This window comes from Rhineura floridana, chromosome 7, assembly GCF_030035675.1.
Source record: "Rhineura floridana isolate rRhiFlo1 chromosome 7, rRhiFlo1.hap2, whole genome shotgun sequence".
Classification (NCBI taxonomy): domain Eukaryota; kingdom Metazoa; phylum Chordata; class Lepidosauria; order Squamata; family Rhineuridae; genus Rhineura; species Rhineura floridana.
This window is the reverse complement of record NC_084486.1, coordinates 75792440-75812344: the sequence shown is the minus strand read 5'-3', so window position 1 is coordinate 75812344 and position 19905 is coordinate 75792440. Positions and strand designations below refer to the sequence as shown.

The window sequence follows — 19905 nt, the reverse complement described above, 5'->3', positions numbered from 1 at the left end:
GCTGAAGTAGCAACATATTGTAATCAGTCTGATTTTACATCAAACTGCAGTTTCAGATTCAACTGTTAATGCACCCAAAATAGAAATAGAACATTACCTCCAATTTGAAACACAAATGTCACCATCATATGACATTGACCAATAAAAAGGCTTTGAAATTAATAAAAATAAATTTGACAGTTTTCTAGGATGAATAATGAGGGAAATAACATTTTCTAGATTAGAATCTGTGTAGAAACAATAGTAACACGAATGAAGCAAAGTAAGAATACCAACAAACATACAAAAATGTAATTCTCCATCTTTGGAGATGGCAGGCTTTGCCACTACTCACCATATGATCAGAGGCACATGTTACCAAATCCTTCCAAGATTGGACTGTGAAAGACCAATCCAAATTGTGTTTGCATTTTGACAAATTTGTAGGGCAGTACAACATCTCAGAAAGGATGTCAGGTCTCCAGCTTCCCTGGTGCATTCACTATAGCTACCCAATTTCCCTGTTTTTTAAAGTTTGATAAAAATATCTGTGGGCTATAGGTACGTTCTTAAACCACAAGTTTTTTTGCCTGTTAGTGAATTAATTCATTCTTGGTATCTGCACTGGATGCCATATCCACAATTTAGGACATGAGTATAGTCATGTAGATTTTAAGTTTTAATTTATGGATGCCTTGTCTCACATAATGAGCAGATGCCATGCAACATCTGCCATATTAGGAACAGGTCTGGTACCATTCAATTACTCCACACACTTGAATTATGTTTATTCAACATTTTTATTCATATACTTAAAGTTCCAAACTACAGTACAAACATTGTGCAGTACTCTTAACATTCTGCACTAGTGCTGTAACCAATGCCATTAAACACTCCCGAAAGCCAGAAACAAAAGGCAATGTGTGTCTTGTCTTTTAGGTCTCACCACACATAGAAGTTCCTTTCATTCCTTCTGAAATTCACCTAGCTATCCTCTGCATCTAGAAGATGCTTAATGTTCTCCTGGGATTTTTATTCTACTTTGTATTTGGTTTCTAATGTTTGTTCCAGGGTTTAGGCTTTTAACTGAAAGTTCTACCCCTTTTTCAGTATTTTGGTATGTGTGAGCACACACACTGCTTGAATAGAAATCTCCTGCCATCAAATTTCCGACAGAGCTTGGCCCAGATTTTACCATGAATAACTGAAGAGACCAAACCTCATGATACTCTAACAGAGATTCTCTCCATGGGGTCAGGTGACTGATGTTTTCCCATGACCTCATGGTAACAGAATGTCACTGAAACTGCAGTGCATCCTTGTTTCAACACATCTCAAGCAAAAGACTATTAGCAGATTGTTGAAGACAGTTCCTTAACTATCTGTGATTTGCAGATGAATAGTGGTAAATATATAGGGTTGTATTCAGCTAAGTCCTACTCAGAGTAGACCCACTGAAATTAATGAACCTATGCTAGTCATGTTTATTAACTTCAATGAGTCTATTCTGAGTAGGATTCATACTGAATACTTTGCATACATTTCACGAGATTGAGTAGATTTATCATTATATTATTTTTCAAATTAAATTTATCCTACCAACATTTTGATATGTAGAGTAGCCTGCTCTTCTGAATAACTGTTATACCATTAAGAACAAGGACTTCAGCCAAACAGGGTGGAACCCAACAAGTGGTTTGGCTGACCATTTGGGAGAGTTTTGGGAAAGGGCCGTAGCTCAGTGGCAGACAACTGCACTTAAAAGGTGGTTAGCCTGGGAAACATTCCTATCTGAAACCTTGGAGAACTGCTGCCAGTCAGTGTTGACAATACTGAGTAAAATGAACCAATGATATAACTTGGTATAAGGCAGCTCCTTATGTTCCTAATTCAATGTACTTAACATGAGGACATGAGAGAACACCATGGGCACAAAGGTTCAGTTACAAAGTCATCTCATCGCTCTCTGACAATTTTCCTTAGCACAAATTTCCTGCATACCATGTATCAGTCATGTTTAGTATGTGGTATATGGTGTATATTAGGGCTGGGCATTAGGCTGCCCCTTGGTGCTGATCTGTGGGCCCTGGAGAAGGTCAACCCAAACCACTTGACCGCCCCGGATCCATCCCCTAAGCAATTCGGGAGGTATGAGTTTTTAAGCCCTGTTTTAACTGAAAATAGGGTTTGAAAATATGGTTGGGAGGGGACGGGGACAGGGTTGGGAGGAGACAGGGAGACACTACGTCTCCTCCTCCCCCTCCCCACTGAGAGTGGATGGGTGGCACAGCTCTGATCACTGCTCCTTTGTGAGTGACTTCCCTGTGTGCAGCAAAGGAGCAGCAAGAAGCACCACACAGGATGAATCCTCCCACTTACTTGCTGATAGCAAGATGATTCCATCTGCTGGGTCCTTCTTCTTTGCCAGTGGCTTCACTGCATGCAGGGAAGGAGCCCAAGAAGGAGCAGTGACTGGCACTGCACAGGATGAATCCTTGCACTTACCAGGAAGGATTCCATACTGCAGGGTTCCTTTACATGCAGGGAAGCCACTCACGAAGGGGACTTGGATAACGTGGGGCTTGAGGAGGCCTGGCAGGAAGAAGGAGAGACTGAGCAGGAAAGACACCTATCTTCTCCCACAGAAAGATGTCTCCTTTTTCTGGTTTTGCCTTCTTCCTGTGCACGCCTGCCTCTCCTTTCTGCCTGACACCCTGCTCCCTGAGCTACCAGGCCAAGGACCAAATGCCTCCGAATAGGTCCAATTTGTCTCAGGCCTTGGCCAAATACAGTGCATAGCCCTCATGTATATCCCTAATCACCTTTTGTACCAAAGTCTTGAGGCCATTTTGCTCAACAAATTTAGCATATTAGCATTGGGAAAGAAGTCATTAAGGTTAATGCTTTATGGTCAACTAATCCTGTGCACAGCTCACCAGTGAATCCATACTGAGGTGAGTGATTTTTCTCATGGAATTCAACACTGTATAGCTGGCTTACTTGTAATAATGGTGAACTGGTAGTTGGTTGTTGCCTCAAAATAATTATATTCCCTCTGATATTGATCAATTTATTACTGTCCTGTGGCTCTTCAATGAGTTACTTGAAATTGTTTCTTCTAGGGCACATTTCTTGAGCTTTCATTGTGTCCTGGTGTTAAGCCAATCCAGGGCAAACTTCACAATATATGCTGTCCCATGGAGGATTATTTTTGTTTTTTGCTTCACAGTACATTAATGGCATGGGGAAGGCATCTACTTATGGAACAAGTTGCCACAAGACCTTACCATGATGCATTGCTGTGTATTGTTCTACACTGTTTTATTGTTAATGTTGCATTTGGTTAGTTTCTAGCTTTTTAAAAATGTTTTTAATGTAAATTGTTTCTGTTATGAGGGTCTTTGCTGATCTTATCTGTAATTAAGTCTTTGTTGTGTCTGTGTTACACATTACTAACCCATTCTACAATTTTCCCTTCCAGAATGCCAAGTTTTCAAGCAAGAAGGAAGCCCCTTTCATAGTTGAAACTTCAGAAATTGGTTCAGATGTATTTGCTGGGGTAGAAGCAAAAGGCTTAAGTAACAGGTATGATGTTATCTTCAGTCAAAATCCCACTGTGAAATTATCATTGAAACTGTCGCTGTTTTGGTGCTCATGTCTGTTTGTCTCTTTAGATTTAAAGTAGTCCTGACCAATTGTTGGGCAACCCCCACATCAGAATATTTCTATCCAATCCAGTGGCCTCTGATAACTAAGGGGTAAGTAAACTTGTGAGTTTGACTACATAAACATTATTCATGTGAGATGGAACCATCCTAGGTATGCATGTTTTAAGATGCACACACTATTCTGAAGTTAACAGAAAAATATTTAGACTTATTGTTACTTGAAGTACTTTTCTACTTATATTACTAGTGATAGAGTGTGTGCATACGTCATTAGTATGTCAATGATATGATTTGAGCAAATTTCTGAGAGTTATGGTCCAAGGCTGCACATTCTATAGTTGCACTGGCTACCTATTAGCTACTGGGCCAAGTTCAAGATTCAGGTTTTGGTGTACAAAGCCATATGCAGCTTGGGACCAGGATATCTGAAATATCGTCTTACCCTTTATATACCCAGTTGATCATGGTGCTCTGCAGGTGAGGACCTCCTCCTCTTATCAGGAGGTCCATTCTGCACAATATAGGAAGCAGACCTTTAGTATTGTGGCCCCAACTCTCTGGAATTCCCTTCCCTTAAATATTAGACAGGCAATATCTCTGTTATGTTTTTGGTGCCTACTGAAGACCTTCCTCTTTCAACAAGCCATTTAAGTACAGACCATATCCCAATCTGCATCTGCACTGGAATTGCTTTTTAATACGTTTTTAAAGCTGTTTTTTTTTAAAGATGTTTTGTTTTAATATGTTTCTAAAGATGTTTTATTTTAATATGTTTTAAAGTCTTTTGTTTTTAAGATATTTTAGAGTGCTTTTAGTGTTTTTGTTTGTCATCCTGGGTGCATTGTGGGAGGAAGGGTGGGAGAGAAATCAAATAAATAAATAAATAATGGTGATTTTGTAGATCGAGGGTAGCCAATGTGGTGCCTTCTAGATTTTGAACTATATTTCCCATCAGCCCCAAACAGCACGGCCATTAGTCAGGGATGATGGGAGTTATAATCTAACAACATCTGGAAGGCACAATTTTGGCTGCCCTGTTGTCTGCAACATTTCTAGTGATTTCAATAAATTAGAAAGTCATTGCATAGATATTTCACACTCCCAGTTTTGTTCAGTCATGGTGTCTTACTACAAAACTGAATTTAACATTCATATGTACTCAGTAGGCCCCCTTATGTGCTCTTGCCATAACCAGCATGAATGCAATGATTGTTTTAGAGATATTAAGAGTATTAGAGACAGCAAAAGAAAAGAAAGAATGTATTGTGGTTCTTCTCATTCTAAGAGTGCCTATTATCATGTGGGCTCAGGTGTGCAACGGATGATTCTATCTTAGTACATGAAAATGGGAAAGACAGCCGAGCCACCTTCCAGTTTAATGCATTTCGGTTCCGGAATATTCCCAAACTTTCCAAGGTGTGGCTGCACTGTGAGACACACGTCTGTGACAGTGAGAAGTTCTCCTGCCCCGTGGTAAGTTTTTCGTGTAGCAATTAACAAGGAGGCGTAGCCTGCAAAAATTAGATCAATGTCCTATTAAAGGGCCTATTAGATATGAGATTTTGACTGAACGTTTATTTAAAGACTTTTCTCGTTTTTTATAAGGTTTAGACCAAGAGCCATCTGAAGCCTTCAGTGGATTGGATGGACTGAAAGATTTGGCCTGGGATTGAGGGTATTCCTATGGTTTTAATCCCCTGTTCAGCCTTAACGCTCCTTGGGCCAAGCAGTCGCTATCTCTTAGGCTAACCCCTTCACAGTGTTATTGGGGGGAGATATGGAGTAGGCCTCACTTGTTTTGCCCTGATCAGTGATCTCCTTAGAACAGGGATCAGGAACCTGTGGCTCTCCAGAAGTTGGACTCCAACTCCAATCAGCCCCAGCCAGTGCAGCCAATGGCAGGGATGATGGGAGTTATAATCTAGCAATGTGTGGAGGCCCACAGGCTCTGCACCCCTGTCTTAGAGGGACATAAATACAATTTACAACTGTGGTTCTGCTTATTAGGGGGCGCTAGAGCAATACTTGTGACTGTGCTGCCTTGTGTACGTACTTGATTGCAGATCAAATATTTCAAACCTACCCTGAGTTCCCTTTACAAATATCCTCATATTTATGATATCTGCATATGCAATTTTATTGCTGTGTGTACCCATGGTTACATGTAGCTAATTGCAGTTTATCAGTGCTGGCCTATTTTACTTTTGGCAGCTGAAACTAACTTATATAATTGACAGCAGTTGTTTTTCTTTGATTCTGAATGAGGGAAGTCATCTGTTGATAAATAATCTGGGTAGCTTTACTGTGCTGAATTGTTCAAAATTAGTCTTAATTCTTACTTGATACCAAAGTCAGAAAACCAAATCTCATGTGAATTGCTATCAGCTCAGCCTAGAAGGGCTGTGGCTCAGTGATAGTTTCAACTCTGGCATCTCTAGGTAGGGCTGGAAATGTACCTAGTCTGGAATCCTAGAGAGCTGCTGCCTGTTAGTGTAGACAATACTGAGCTAGATGGACCAATGGTCTGACTTGATATAAAGCAGCTTCCCATGTTCCACTGCCAGCTGGCTACTGACTAACCTGTTGAGAAAGTGATGGGTGATCAACTTGCATCACAGATGGGAGAATTTGAACAGCATTTAACCATATAACAATGAAAACTGGATGAAGAAGCAACACATCATGAAGAAAATTACAACTTGTTTTGGGCCAGAAAATATTATCAGAGGCTCCTTTCTTCTACCACAATACATTAGAATAAACCATGCAGAAATGAATCCTCTGATGTTCCATTAAGTATCATACATCACTTAGTCTTTAGCAATGAGAACTACTTACCGTGAACTTGTTGGAAGTGGGGCAGGAGCAACTCCTATTCTGTTATTTTGTTTATGTTCCAGAAGGGAGAGAGCGTTAGGGTCCTCCAGAAGGTTGGGCTTGACTATCTTTACCTGTGATGCTCTGATTTCCTTCCTTCCATCGTTAGACTGATATGCTTAGGGAAGCTTAGCTGCCCTTCCTCCTTCTGCCCTTTCCTCTCTTTTCTTCTTCGACTGTCCGAGAGAGAGGAGACACCTTTGTCTCTGCCCTCTCCCTCCTGAGCCATGAGGCAACTCCCAAGCCTGGGTGTTGCGCCTCCAGCTTAGTTAGTTAGAACTAGGTATACCTTTCCTATCTACTATGTATTTCTATAAATAAAGTAACTTCTTATTTTACTAAGTCTTAAGTCTCAGTGATCTCAATGCAGGGTAAAAGCCTGCTACTTAGGTAAATGCACACACTGGCACACACACATTTCAGACCGTTGACAATTTCTGCTAATAACATTTAATAGAAATTTACATAACAGAACTGGAGTCATACTTCCCTTGCCCCCATCACTGTATATTTAACCTTTGCTCTGAACAGTAACCCTTGATCTTCCTCTGCAAAACTGAAATCAAATTGGCAAGACTACTGGCCTGGAGAGCACACACTTAGCAATGTTGTGGCTCTTGCTTGTGTCTTCAAGAGTTTGCAATTTAGGCTGCAACTTCTGTATATTTACCTGGAAGTAAGTTCTAGTAAATAATATGGGACTTGACGGCAGTCCAGACTGGCAAAGAATGGAGCAGGGTTTTGCATCCCACATTGGTTTCCACTAGCGATGGGGGAGAAATTCAGTTTGCATTTAAAGCCAAATTTATCAAATTCACACTTTCTGAAACAATATGAGAACCGGTACACAGTCTTCTTACAAATTTGCACTTATCTGAATTTTGTGATGCAATTCTCCAACCAAGCAATGTTTACATACATGCATATATTAGGGGACAGTGCACATAAAATGGGATAAATTGCTTGCAAAAACATGTACATTAGTTAAAACGGCACACAAACATGTATTTATCAGGAGAAATTTGCACTAAAATGCTACAGAATTTTCATGAAGATTGTTTTTTTAAAAATCCACAATTTGCTGCAGAAATGCAGAGAACTAAATTTAAGATTAGATAAATGAGAAAAGGAGAGAAATGAAATTGACAGGTCCCTAGTTTCCACCCCACTGGCTTAGGCAGCAGGGCTGTGGATGCATCACTGATTACACCACTCCATCACACCACCCTGCTCACTGGCCAGGGTGAAGATTGCTGTTATTTCTAACTAAATATGCCTAGGATCAGGCTATTGGGAACTTATTTTTCTTCCACTACATGATTTTTTTTCCTGCCAGGTCCATAAATATACTATTAAACTGGCAAAGTACAGTAGCCTATAAGGAAGAAAAAGCATCCTTGTTAAGTATGTGTTCAGTTCTATGGCTAGGTTCTGTGCACCTTTCATTCTTTGGGATTAGCATCTTGGGCTGATGTTTGCTGCTATATTTTGTAATGGTGAGTTTTATATTATATGGGCTAACCTTTAACTGAATTTTGTTGTTGTAATTTTTTGACTGTATGTTTTGCCCTGGAATCATCAATTTGATGAAGGATAGAAATGAATTCCATAAAAAAGCAAATTCTTTTCTTTGCTACTTTAAGGTATGTGCAAATCGAAGACAAAGAATGGAGCAAACAGGTGGTGTTTTAATGGCTGAATTCACTGTGAAGAGTAAGTACAGAACAATATTTCCATGTACATTTAGGAATTTACATTGCAAAACAGTTTAATCTTTATCAGCAAAGGGGAGGAGACACCACCTAATTTATACTACATTGATGGGCAAGGTGGAATAATTAATCAACCTGTTCTGTAGGGTTGCTGCAATAATCCATCAAGTTTGATTTCTGACATAGAAGTTGCAGCTCTACTAGTGTGGGCAGGTCTCCCACATCCTCCTAATGTCTGATTATATCTAGACCTAGAGGGAAATTTCAAATGGGGGTATAGAATGTCAGCTCTTGCCCTATGCAAAGTTTCATCCCATTTTGACTTGGGCCTAGACCTTTCTGCGTTTGAGTCCTGCTCATAATGAAGAAATTGTTTGAACGACCTCTTTCTTGCCCACACACAGGTTCTTCACATTTTCCCTTAAGCCTAAGGCTGTTCAGAGTCCATGTATGTCAGCATCTGCACTCACCTGGGATTCCACAATTTCCAACAGTATCTGAACAGGCATACTCAAAGAGGAAACCCTACCAGAGACTTATCTCAGGAATGAGGATAAATCAGGAAAAATAATGGAGTTCCACAGCGGAAAGCAATTATGCTTTTTATTGACGACACATTTCTATATGAATATATATGAGCATACATAAACTCTGGCCATAGCCAGTAAATCAGAATCAATAATACAACACAAATACAAGTTTATTAAGTATTACAATAAGTTCTTTAGGTATTTCACACAATATACTTAAAAAGCCTAGATATCGTAACACAGATAGAAAAGAATGAATATATTTAAGTCTCACCCACGGTGGCAAGACAAGGCTCAGAATTTCAGCAGTCCAGCCAGGCAAACATCTGTTGGAAACATTGGATCAGTCCATGGAAGACTGATAGAAAACCGCAGGAAAGATCTCTGTTTTATAGATTCATAACCAGGTCACCTTTTCTTTCCAGCAGTCAGTTAAGGTCTTTATCAGGACTTAGTTTAGCTATCTAGCTAGACATCCAAAGAGTCCCTGAAAACAAAAAAGGACACATACAGGAAATGGAAGGAGGGACAGACCACAAAGGAAGAGTACAGACAGTAGCACAGAATTGCAGGGATGGTGTCAGGAAGGCTAAAGCTGAGAATGAGCTGAGGTTAGCGAGTGATGCCAAAAGCAACAAAAAAAGCTTTCTTCAGGTACATCCATAGTAAAATGCAGAAAAAAGAAATGGTGGTACAGCTACTCAATGAGAATAGCAAAATGATAACAGATGACAAAGAAAAGGCAGAAGTGCTCAATTCCTACTTTGGCTCAATCTTCTCCAAAAGAGGGTCATAGACCCTCCTGGGAAACGTGAAGTTGAAGGGGCAGGATTGCAGCTTGAGACTGATAGACAAATGGTCAAGGAATACCTAATCACTTTGAACAAGTTCAGATCTCCAGGGCCTGATGAACTGCATGCCAGAGTACTGAAGGAACTGGCTGAAGAACTCTCGGAACCACTGTCTTTGTAAAATTGTGGAGGATGGGTGAAGTGCCGGATGACTGGAGTAGGGCTAATGTTGTCCCTATCTTCAAAAAGGGCAAAAAGGAGGAACCAGGGAACTACAGACCAATCGTCTGACATCAATCCCTGGGAAAATTCTGGAGCAGATTATATAGTGGTAGACCTGTAAGCACCTTAAAACAATGCAGGGATTACTAGAAACCAACATGGATTTATCAAGAACAAATCCTGCTAAATTAATCTTATCTCATTTTTTGACTGGGTAACCTCCCTGGTAGAGTAGGACATAATATATCTTGACTTCAGCAAAGCTTTAGACAAAGTGCGCCATGATATTCTGATTAGCAAGCTAGCTAAATGTGGGCTGGATGGAACAACTATCAGGTGGATCCACAGTTGGCTACAGAATTGTACTCAAAAAGTGTTTATGAATGGTTCCTTCTCAAAGTGGGGGGAGAAAATGAGTAGGGTACTGCAGGGCTCGGTCCTGGGCCTAGTGCTCTTCAACATTTTTATTAATGACTTGGATGAGGAGGTGCAGAGAATGCTTATCAAAGTTGCAGATGATACCAAATTGGGAGGGATAGCTAATACCTTGGAAGACATAAAATTCAAAGTGATCTTGAAAGGCTGGAGCATTGGGCTGAAAACAAAAGAATGAAATTTAACAGAGATAAGTGCAAAGTTCTACACCTAGGAAAAAGAAATCAAATGCACAATTATAAGATGGGGGATACTTGGCTCAGCAATATTATATGTGAGAAGGATTTTGGGATTGTCGTTGATCAAGCTGAATATGAGCCAACAGAGCAATGTGGCTGCAAAAAAGGCAAATGCTATTTTAGGCTACATTAACAGACATTTAGTTTCCAAATCACATGAAGTATTGTTTCCCCTTTATTCAACACTGGTTAGGCCTCATCTTGAGTACTACGTCCAGTTCTGGACACCACACTTTAAGAAGGATGCAGACAAACTGGAATGGGTTCAGAGGAGAGCAACAAGGATGATCAGGGAACTGGAAACAAATCTCTATGAGGAGAGATCAAAAGAACTGGGCATGTTTAACCTTGAGAAGAGAAGACTGAGGGGAGATATGGTAGCATTGTGCAAATACTTGCCACACAGAGGAGGACCAGGATCTCTACTCAATCATCCCAGAGTGCAGGATACGGAATAATGGGTTCCAGTTACAGGAAGCCAGATTTCAACTGAACATTAGGAAAAACACCCTAACTGTTAGAGTGGTACAACGATGGAAACAATTATCTATGGAGGTGGTGGGCTCTCCAATACTGAAGACATTCAAAAGGTAGGTGGACAGCCACCTATCGGGTATGCTTTAATTTGGATTCCTGCATTGAGCAGGGAGTTGGACTCCATGGCCTTATAGGCCCCTTCCAACTCTATGATTCTATGATTCCCTACAAGGCAACACATTCCAGCCTTTTCATTGTTGACATAAAACTCAGCATGTTGACCTAAGAGCCAAAGTCTGGCTATATGTCCTGACTTCCAAGAGGGCAAGAATGGGGAAAGAAACAGCTTGCCTTTTACTATTAAGTACACTGCACTACATTAGAACTCTGAGCGGGGCAACTTATACTTCAACACTCTCTGAATACATAGACATATGTAATTCATACATAATATATAGGAGGCCCAACACAAGCTTAACAAAGAAATGGAAGAAAACTTTTACAGGATAGGGCGTTAGGATGGCCCACTCAGATTCTGATAGAGTTACACAGATAGATGGAGAGTGGATTCCTTGCTGCATCCTCAGCCCTGCAGGGCAATTGTTTTCATCTTTTTTTGTTTAAAAATGGTCATCTCTCAGACACTTCACAGACAGCCTCTTGGGCTGTTTCTGCTCTTTGGTCCCCCCAAGGGCTTTCAGGAAGCCCAGGAGAATGTAGAGACTGGTGAAAGGATTGTTTTAATGAAGCACATATTTTCCATTGCCACCAGATAATACATTATTTCACCACATGATATTAATAAAGATTAAGGTAAGTGCAACCCCTCAAAATTTCTTTGAAATGTCCCCCTTCTATTTTTGAAGGTTATTTCTTTTTGACCCTCACCACACACAAATCGTCAAATTGTGAATGGGAGACAATCTTGACACAGCCTTAGCTCTGCTGCTTTTCAGAAAGCCATAGGGGCCTCCATAATGGCAGAGCTGCCCTCCCCAGTGAAGCACCATGAGGGAAAACTTTGGCACATCCTAACCCTCTCCAGCACCAGAGGTTAGGATTGCTCTGTAAGCTACCTTGAATATAAAATGAGGTGAAATTTAAATATTTCTAATGAAATAAGTAATAAAGTTAAATTATTCAACCTTTCTGAATGGATCATTAATTTAGACTGTAGTTTGTGGCAGTGTAAAATTAATCTCATTTCACTTTTCCTCATCATAAAATAATATCCAGTGAATATTCTACTTTCTCTTCTTTCTCACAGGTAGAGGATTATCCAGGAATTACAATTTTTCAGGTAAATGTTACATATATTAAACCTATCCAAACTACAAGTTATTCAGTGAGATTTTATTAGCATTAGTGAAAACACCATATAGCAAATAGCTTAATTGTAGCTGAATGCTGTCAGGATTAAAATAGTATTAAATTATGGCTATGAGTTCCATTTCTGACATAATTTGCTACCTCGGCTTGTTTACAATAAATTAAGGGAACTTATGTTCATCAGAAATGCAGAAAATGTTCAGTTATGGGGGCCAACTGCAACTCCCCAGGCCCCTCTATCTAGCCCTTGGGATTCTTCCTAGACCAGGTTTGGGGAACCTTTGATCCTCCAGATGTTGCTGAACTGCAATTTCCATTAGCCCCAGCAAGCATGGTTAATGGCCAGGGATAACAGGACTTACAGTTCAGCAACATCTGGAAGGCCAAAGGTTCCCCACATCTGACCTAGGCCAATCCACTTCCACGGGCCACACTCCTCATTAGCCCTACTCTGTGTCCCCCTCAAGTGTTTTTGATTAACTGAAATGTGTCCTTGAACTGTGATAATGCCTCTTGCTTCCCTGGATGGAGGATGGACAGATTTGTGTATAGAAACCTCTGGTTTTTGCATGGCTGGAATATAGCCTATTGAGCAAAGGTAAAAATCACATCTAATGCTCTGCCCATTTTGGCCTCTGGCTCTGCCCATCACTGGCATGAGGCCCTTGCAAGATTCCCTATAAGAGATTGTGGTCCTTGAGCTGAAAAAGTTTTCCCACCCGTGAGTTACAGCAATAATATGAAACAAAGAAATTTTCACATTTACCTGGAAACACTATTTGATGTCATACAGTATTTTAGCTACTTGTGAAAAACCAGGGAAGTTCTACTTTTGAAATCTACTTTGGAGAAAGAACGTTCATTAGCTAACACCACAGAAAATATGATGTGTCATAGAAAATATTGGGCTCCTAAACATGTTCCGTGATCGAAAGCTTCATGGCATTCTACTACAAGCATGGAAAAATGTGTATACAAAGGCTTCTTCATGTAATCAGAACCAGACTAACCATGAATCCTTGGCCATTAACCATGCTTGCTGGGGCTAATGAAAATTAAAAAGGTGGCAGAGCAGCTTTTAAACTGACTGAAGGGGGAAACCCGACAGGAGCTGAGGAAGGTCCGGTTCGGAATGAACCTTCCCCCTGGGATAAAGACCAAAGAAATGATGAAATTTTAAAAGGGGTAGGCCTAGAAGTAGGAGAGCAGGGGCACAGGATATCAATTCAGAAGGGCAAAATTACCACAGGCCAAACCAAAAGTGCCAAAGACACTTGGAGAAAGACGCTGCTTACAAGTGCCTGTACGCTTATGCTAGGAGCCTCCGAACCAAGATGGGAGAACTGGAGTGCTTGGTCTTAGAGAAGAGCATTGATATAGTGAGCATAAAGGAGACCTGGTGGAATGGAGAAAACCAGTGGGATACGGTTATCCCTGGATATAAACTATATCGGAAGGACAGGGAAGGACATATTGGTGGTGGTGTCGCTCTATACGTGAAAGAAGGCATTGAATCCAGCAAGCTCGAAACCCCAAAAGAGGCGGACTCCTCCACAGAATTGTTGTGGGTGGTGATACCATGCCCCAGGAGGGATTTAATACTGGGAATGCTCTATCGTCCCCCTGATCAAAATACTCAGGGAGATCTGGAGATGAGATATAAAATTGATGAAGCATCCAAACTAGGAAATGTGGTAGTAATGGGTGACTTCAACTACCCGGACATAGACTGGTCGCATATGTGTTCCAGTCACGACAAAGAAGCAAAATTTCTAGATATTCTAAATGACTATGCCCTAGACCAGTTGGTCATGGAACCGACCAGAGGGATGGCAACCCTGGACTTAATCCTCAGTGGGGACCGGGACCTGGTGCGAGATGTAAGTGTTGTCGAACCAATTGGGAGCAGTGACCATAGTGCTATTAAATTAAACATACATGTAAATGGCCAATTGCCAAGAAAATCCAACATGGTCACATTTGACTTCAAAAGAGGAAACTTCACAAAAATGAGGGGAGTGGTAAAAAGAAAGCTGAAAAACAAAGTCCAGAGAGTCACATCACTCAAAAATGCTTGGAAGTTGTTTAAAAGCACTATATTAGAAGCTCAACTGGAGTGCATACCGCAGATCAGAAAAGGTACCACCAGGGCCAAGAAGATGCCAGCATGGTTAACGAGCAAAGTCAAGGAAGCTCTTAGAGGCAAAAAGTCTTCCTTCAGAAAATTGAAGTCTTGTCCAAATGAAGAAAATAAAAAAGAACACAAACTCTGGCAAAAGAAATGCAAGAAGACAATAAGGGATGCTAAAAAAGAATTTGAGGAGCACATTGCTAAGAACATAAAAACCAACAACAAAAAATTCTATAAATACATTCAAAGCAGGAGACCATCTAGGGAGGCGATTGGACCCTTGGATGATAAGGGAGTCAAAGTTGTACTAAAGAACGATAAGGAGATTGCAGAGAAGCTAAATGAATTTTTTGCATCTGTCTTCACAGTGGAAGATATAGGGCAGATCCCTGAACCTGAACTAACATTTGCAGGAAGGGATTCTTAGGAACTGAGACAAATAGTGGTAATGAGAGAGGAAGTTCTAGGCTTAATAGACAATATAAAAACTGACAAATCACCAGGCCCGGATGGCATTTACCCGAGAGTTCTCAAAGAACTCAAATGTTAAATTGCTGATCTGCTAACTAAAATATGTAACTTGTCCCTCGGGTCCTCCTCCGTGCCTGAGGACTGGAAAGTGGCAAATGTAATGCCAATCTTCAAAAAGGGATCCAGGGGGGATCCCCGAAATTACAGGCCAGTTAGCTTAACTTCTGTCCCTGGAAAACTGGTAGAAAGTATGATTAAAGCTAGATTAACTAAGCACATAGAAGAACAAGCTTTGCTGAAGCAGAGCCAGCATGGCTTCTGCAAGGGAAAGTCCTGTCTCAGTAACCTATTAGAATTCTTTGAGAGTGTCAACAAGCATATAGATAGAGGTGATCCAGTGGACATAGTGTACTTAGACTTTCAAAAAGCTTTTGACAAGGTACCTCACCAAAGACTTCTGAGGAAGTTTAGCAGTCATGGAATAAGAGGAGAGGTCCTCTTGTGGATAAGGAATTGGTTAAGAAGCAGAAAGCAGAGAGTACGAATAAATGGACAGTTCTCCCAATGGAGGGCTGTAGAAAGTGGAGTCCCTCAAGGATCGGTATTGGGACCTGTACTTTTCAACTTCATTAATGACGTAGAATTAGGAGTGAGCAGTGGCCAAGTTTGCTGACGATACTGAATTGTTCAGGGTTGTTAAAACAAAAAGGGATGGCGAAGAGCTCCAAAAAGATCTCTCCAAACTGAGTGAATGGGCGTGAAAATGGGAAATACAATTCAATATAAACAAGTGTAAAATTATGCATATTGGAGCAAAAAATCTTAATTTCACATATACGCTCATGGGGTCTGAACTGGTGGTGACCGACCAGGAGAGAGACCTCGGGGTTGGAGTGGACAGCACGATGAAAATGTCGACCCAGTGTGCGGCAGCTGTGAAAAAGGCAAATTCCATGCTAGCGATAATTAGGAAAGGTATTGAAGATAAAACAGCTGATATCATAATGCCGTTGTATAAATCTGTGGTGCGGCCACATTTGGAATACTGTGTACAGTTCTGGTTGCCTCATCTCAAAAAGGATATTATAGAGTTGGAAAAGGTTCAGAAGAGGGCAACCAGAATGATCAAGGGGATGGAGCGACTCCCTTACAAGGAAAGGTTGCAGCATTTGGGGCTTTTTAGTTTAGAGAAAAGGCGGGTCAGAGGAGACATGATAGAAGTGTATAAAATTATGCATGGCATTGAGAAAGTGGATAGAGAAAAGTTCTTCTCCCTCTCTCATAATACTAGAACTCGTGGACATTCAAAGAAGCTGAATGTTGGAAGATTCAGGACAGACAAAAGGAAGTACTTCTTTACTCAGCGCATAGTCAAACTATGGAATTTGCTCCCACAAGACACAGTAATGGCCACCAGCTTGGATGGCTTTAAAAGAAGATTAGACAAATTCATGGAGGACAGGGCTATCAATGGCTACTAGCCGTGATGGCTGTGCTCTGCCACCCTAGTCAGAGGCAGCATGCTTCTGAAAACCAGTTGCCGGAAGCCTCGGGAGGGGAGAGTGTTCTTGCACTCAGGTCTTGCTTGCGGGCTTCCCCCAGGCACCTGGTTGGCCACTGTGAGAACAGGATGCTGGACTAGATGGGCCACTGGCCTGATCCAGTAGGCCCTTCTTATGTTCTTATGAATATTTTATTCTGCTGAACGTAGGAACGTAGTTCTCTTGGTGCCAGTTCAGTTGTCATTTTGCTGAACTAGCAGCTGGTTATGGTTCATATTAGTTTATTTTCCATTCAGCTTTTACCATTGTGACATTTTTCTTTGGAAAAATATGTTATTGTTTTCATTCTTTCTACTGATGGATTGCATGTTTTTTTATTCAAAAGTAAATGAGCCAGGTAATTGCCCATCAAGTAGGTCTTTTACTTCAGGCTTACTGTCTGTCTGACAGTCAGCTAAATCCCACCCTCCACACAATTCAGTGAGGCTTGTTCAGCTGTTTTCTACTGCTATGTGATGTAATTCTGAAAGTTGAAAAATGCACCCAATTTATCTTCAGTGTTGCTATCTGCTGACTTCATTTTCTTACACATAGCCTGTTTGAAGTTAACCAAGTTTTCTTTCTTCTCCCACCTGCCCCCTCCCACACCTCACCTGGGTCAGTTTTTCACTGTGAACTACTTCTGGCCTGACTGGTGTTTGTCTGCATGAGGCAACAGACTAGTAAACAAAAGAACAAAATTGAGAAGCTAGTCAGTAGGTCATTTCATTAACTGGATTTTTAAAAAAATATACGAGGGGAAGACAGGTTAAGAATCAAATAATTAATGTTAATGGTTACTATCATCACTTCAATGACACAGAAGTTAAAGAGAATACACATTTCAGCTGTTTAGACCAAAGATGTCATAAATAACAATGTTGTTATAATTGCCACAGCTTTTTTTAAAAGTCCAGTATTGGGAAAAGCTGCAGAAGCATGTAGCAAACAAGAGTGACCCACAAAGCCAACAAACACATGAATGGGGGGGGTAGTCTGATGTCTAGTCTTAATATTTCATCTTTTTCTTGATTAAGCTCAAATGGAAAAATCTAATTTCCATTTAGCACAATATAATTTTTTCCAAAGAGCATAAAAGTAGTTGGAGAAAAAAAATAGGATAACCTCTTTCAGTGTGATAGCTACTGAATTCATCTCTAAATAAGTTCTAGATTCAGCACAGCAGAACTGCTAAACTTACAGAGCAATCCATCTTGTTGGAAGCTGGAGGGAATGGGTTGAGACGGAGCTGGCAGAAGGGGCCACCACATCCAGCTGCTGTCCAGGGGCCTCTGGGAGGGGAGGATCCTGGTTGCACCAGCAGGATGCAGTGGAAGGAAACAAAATACATTTTTTAGGCCTTCTTCCAGCTTCCGCTGGCTCTCCTTATTCCGGGCTAGGCTTCTCTGGAGGATCTCTGGCTGAGCCAGGATGAAGGACTTATGCTGATGTAGCCCAGTTGAATTGGGAGCCGGCCAGCTAAGCCAGAGTCATATCCAACTCCCCTCAGCCTGGCATACATAGCAGCTGGATTGCACCATTAGGAATGAACCAACAATCGTGAAAAGTTTCCTGTCCAGGTAATTTACACTATAATCCTATACACGCTTACCTAGGAGTAAGTTCCATTGAATTTAATGGGGCTTACTTCTGACTAGGGATGGGGAGAAATTCAATTCAGTTTGCATTTAAAACCAAATATATCAAATTTGTACTTTCTGAAACAATATAAGAAACGAAACACAGCCATCCTTAGAAGTTTGTACTTTTCCAAATTTTGCAATGCAGTTTTCAAACCAAACAATGGTTACAAAAAATGCATATATTAGGGGAAAGTGCACATAAAAATGAATATATTTGTGAAAATAACATACAAAAATTCTTTCTATTAGGAGAAATTGCTTGCAAAAATGTGTTCATTAGTCAAAACAAAAATGTGTTTATCAGGACAAAGTTGCACTAAAATGCTGGAGAATTTTCATGAGGATTTTTTTAAAGAATCACAAATTGCTGCAGTAATGTAGAGAACTGAATTTAAGATTAGAAAAATGAGAAACAGAGAACCGAAATTGACAGAACTTTCCATCTCTGCTTCTGAGTAGACATGCAGAAGGTTGCCCTGTAATTCTTTATTGTTTGTCAAAAGATATATAAATGAGAGCAAAAAAGACCGTTTTATACATGCTAATTTATATGTATAGATGCACATTTAGAAATAATTACTATAATTTAAAATAGAAATGCTATATATCTCACCTTAGCGGGGAAGACTAGACTGTGGCCAGGTGACCTGCATGACTGGCCAGTCTGCTGTCTAGTTCTCACTGTTGATGGGCAACTTCAAGGCCTCTCCTGCTCTCATTTCTAATGGTTCTTTATCTTTAAACTGGACTGAACCAATCTTTCAAACAGTGGGCTCCTTCAAACAGAGGACTGTCCTTTGACAACAAAACAAGACACATGGTCACCCTTATGGGCAAACTCACTTAGTTCTAAATGGGAAATATTTCAGCACAACCAGGTTTTTCATTTAGATTCTGCAAAGTTTCCTGACTACCCAGTTCTGCTCATTATCTTATTGGCATGGGGATCTACACAACTGCATGGCCTGTACCCATAACTAAAACATTCCTGATAATGGCAGCTCCAGACAGTTTCCAGCATGTTGCTAGTCTGGACCAGTTCCACAAGAAGTCAAACACTCACTACAAGGTTCTGTACAAAAACTGAACTAACCAGGATCTAATAATTTTATTCCAATGAGAAGATGTAATAATAAATCATGGGTGAGGCCTTTTAAAAGGGGCCCAAAAACTGTGGTTACATAAAATCATAAACAGGGCAAAATAACAGATTCACTGAGTGAAACTACTCGCTTAAATTCTTGTTATTTCTCTTTTCTTTGCAGCTATTCTTTGCCATATATTCCTCATGCTTGGAGTCTGTGCAGTTTTGCTATAATACCCAATCCAGCACCAGCTGCTAATTATCATCATTGTGATACTCTACTGCTGCAACGGGACATTTATTTTACCTAGATTGCATTGTTTTACATGAAAAATAAATAACTGTCTTATGTTTTGTTTCTGTGAAAGCAGATAATTGCAATGGTGGTTTTTTTCCAGCTAAGTGCTCTTTTTAGCTTTTGTTCTTTAAACTCAAATCAAATATGAGAGCAGGGGAGGGAAGTGTGCTGTTTGTTTCCAACTGTTGGGGCTGGTTCACGTGGGAGCTAAACTTCAGATTAAAGACACAGCTTTTTCCATCACGATAGATTTGCAAGGTTCACACACTTCCAACCTTCCAATCCTGTTTTGCATTCACACTAGTATGCGTTCATCTGGAAAGGTTTAGTATCACTGTTTCCTTTTGTCCCCACCCTCTAATTTTACATGTGTACTCCCTGTAGTTGCTCAGTTACTGGGCATGTGCAAAAATTCTTCACCTATGCAGTATTTCAACTACCTCCTGCCCCCAACTGCTTCCAGAAGTTTGGCAGTTGA

At 40.5% G+C, this 19905-nt stretch overlaps 1 protein-coding gene across 1 annotated transcript in view; it reads left to right on the top strand.

Moving 5' to 3' along the window:
- Positions 1–19378, top strand: part of TECTB (tectorin beta) — a 30151-nt gene extending 10773 nt beyond the window's left edge. Inside the window, exons 5-10 of the mRNA XM_061634388.1 lie at positions 3461–3564; positions 3654–3737; positions 4958–5120; positions 8168–8237; positions 12198–12230; positions 19311–19378. Coding sequence (XP_061490372.1) covers positions 3461–3564; positions 3654–3737; positions 4958–5120; positions 8168–8237; positions 12198–12230; positions 19311–19363 — 507 coding nt within the window. The 3' untranslated portion in view covers positions 19364–19378. The remainder of the gene's footprint in view (positions 1–3460; positions 3565–3653; positions 3738–4957; positions 5121–8167; positions 8238–12197; positions 12231–19310) is intronic.
- The last annotated feature ends 527 nt before the right edge of the window (positions 19379–19905 follow it).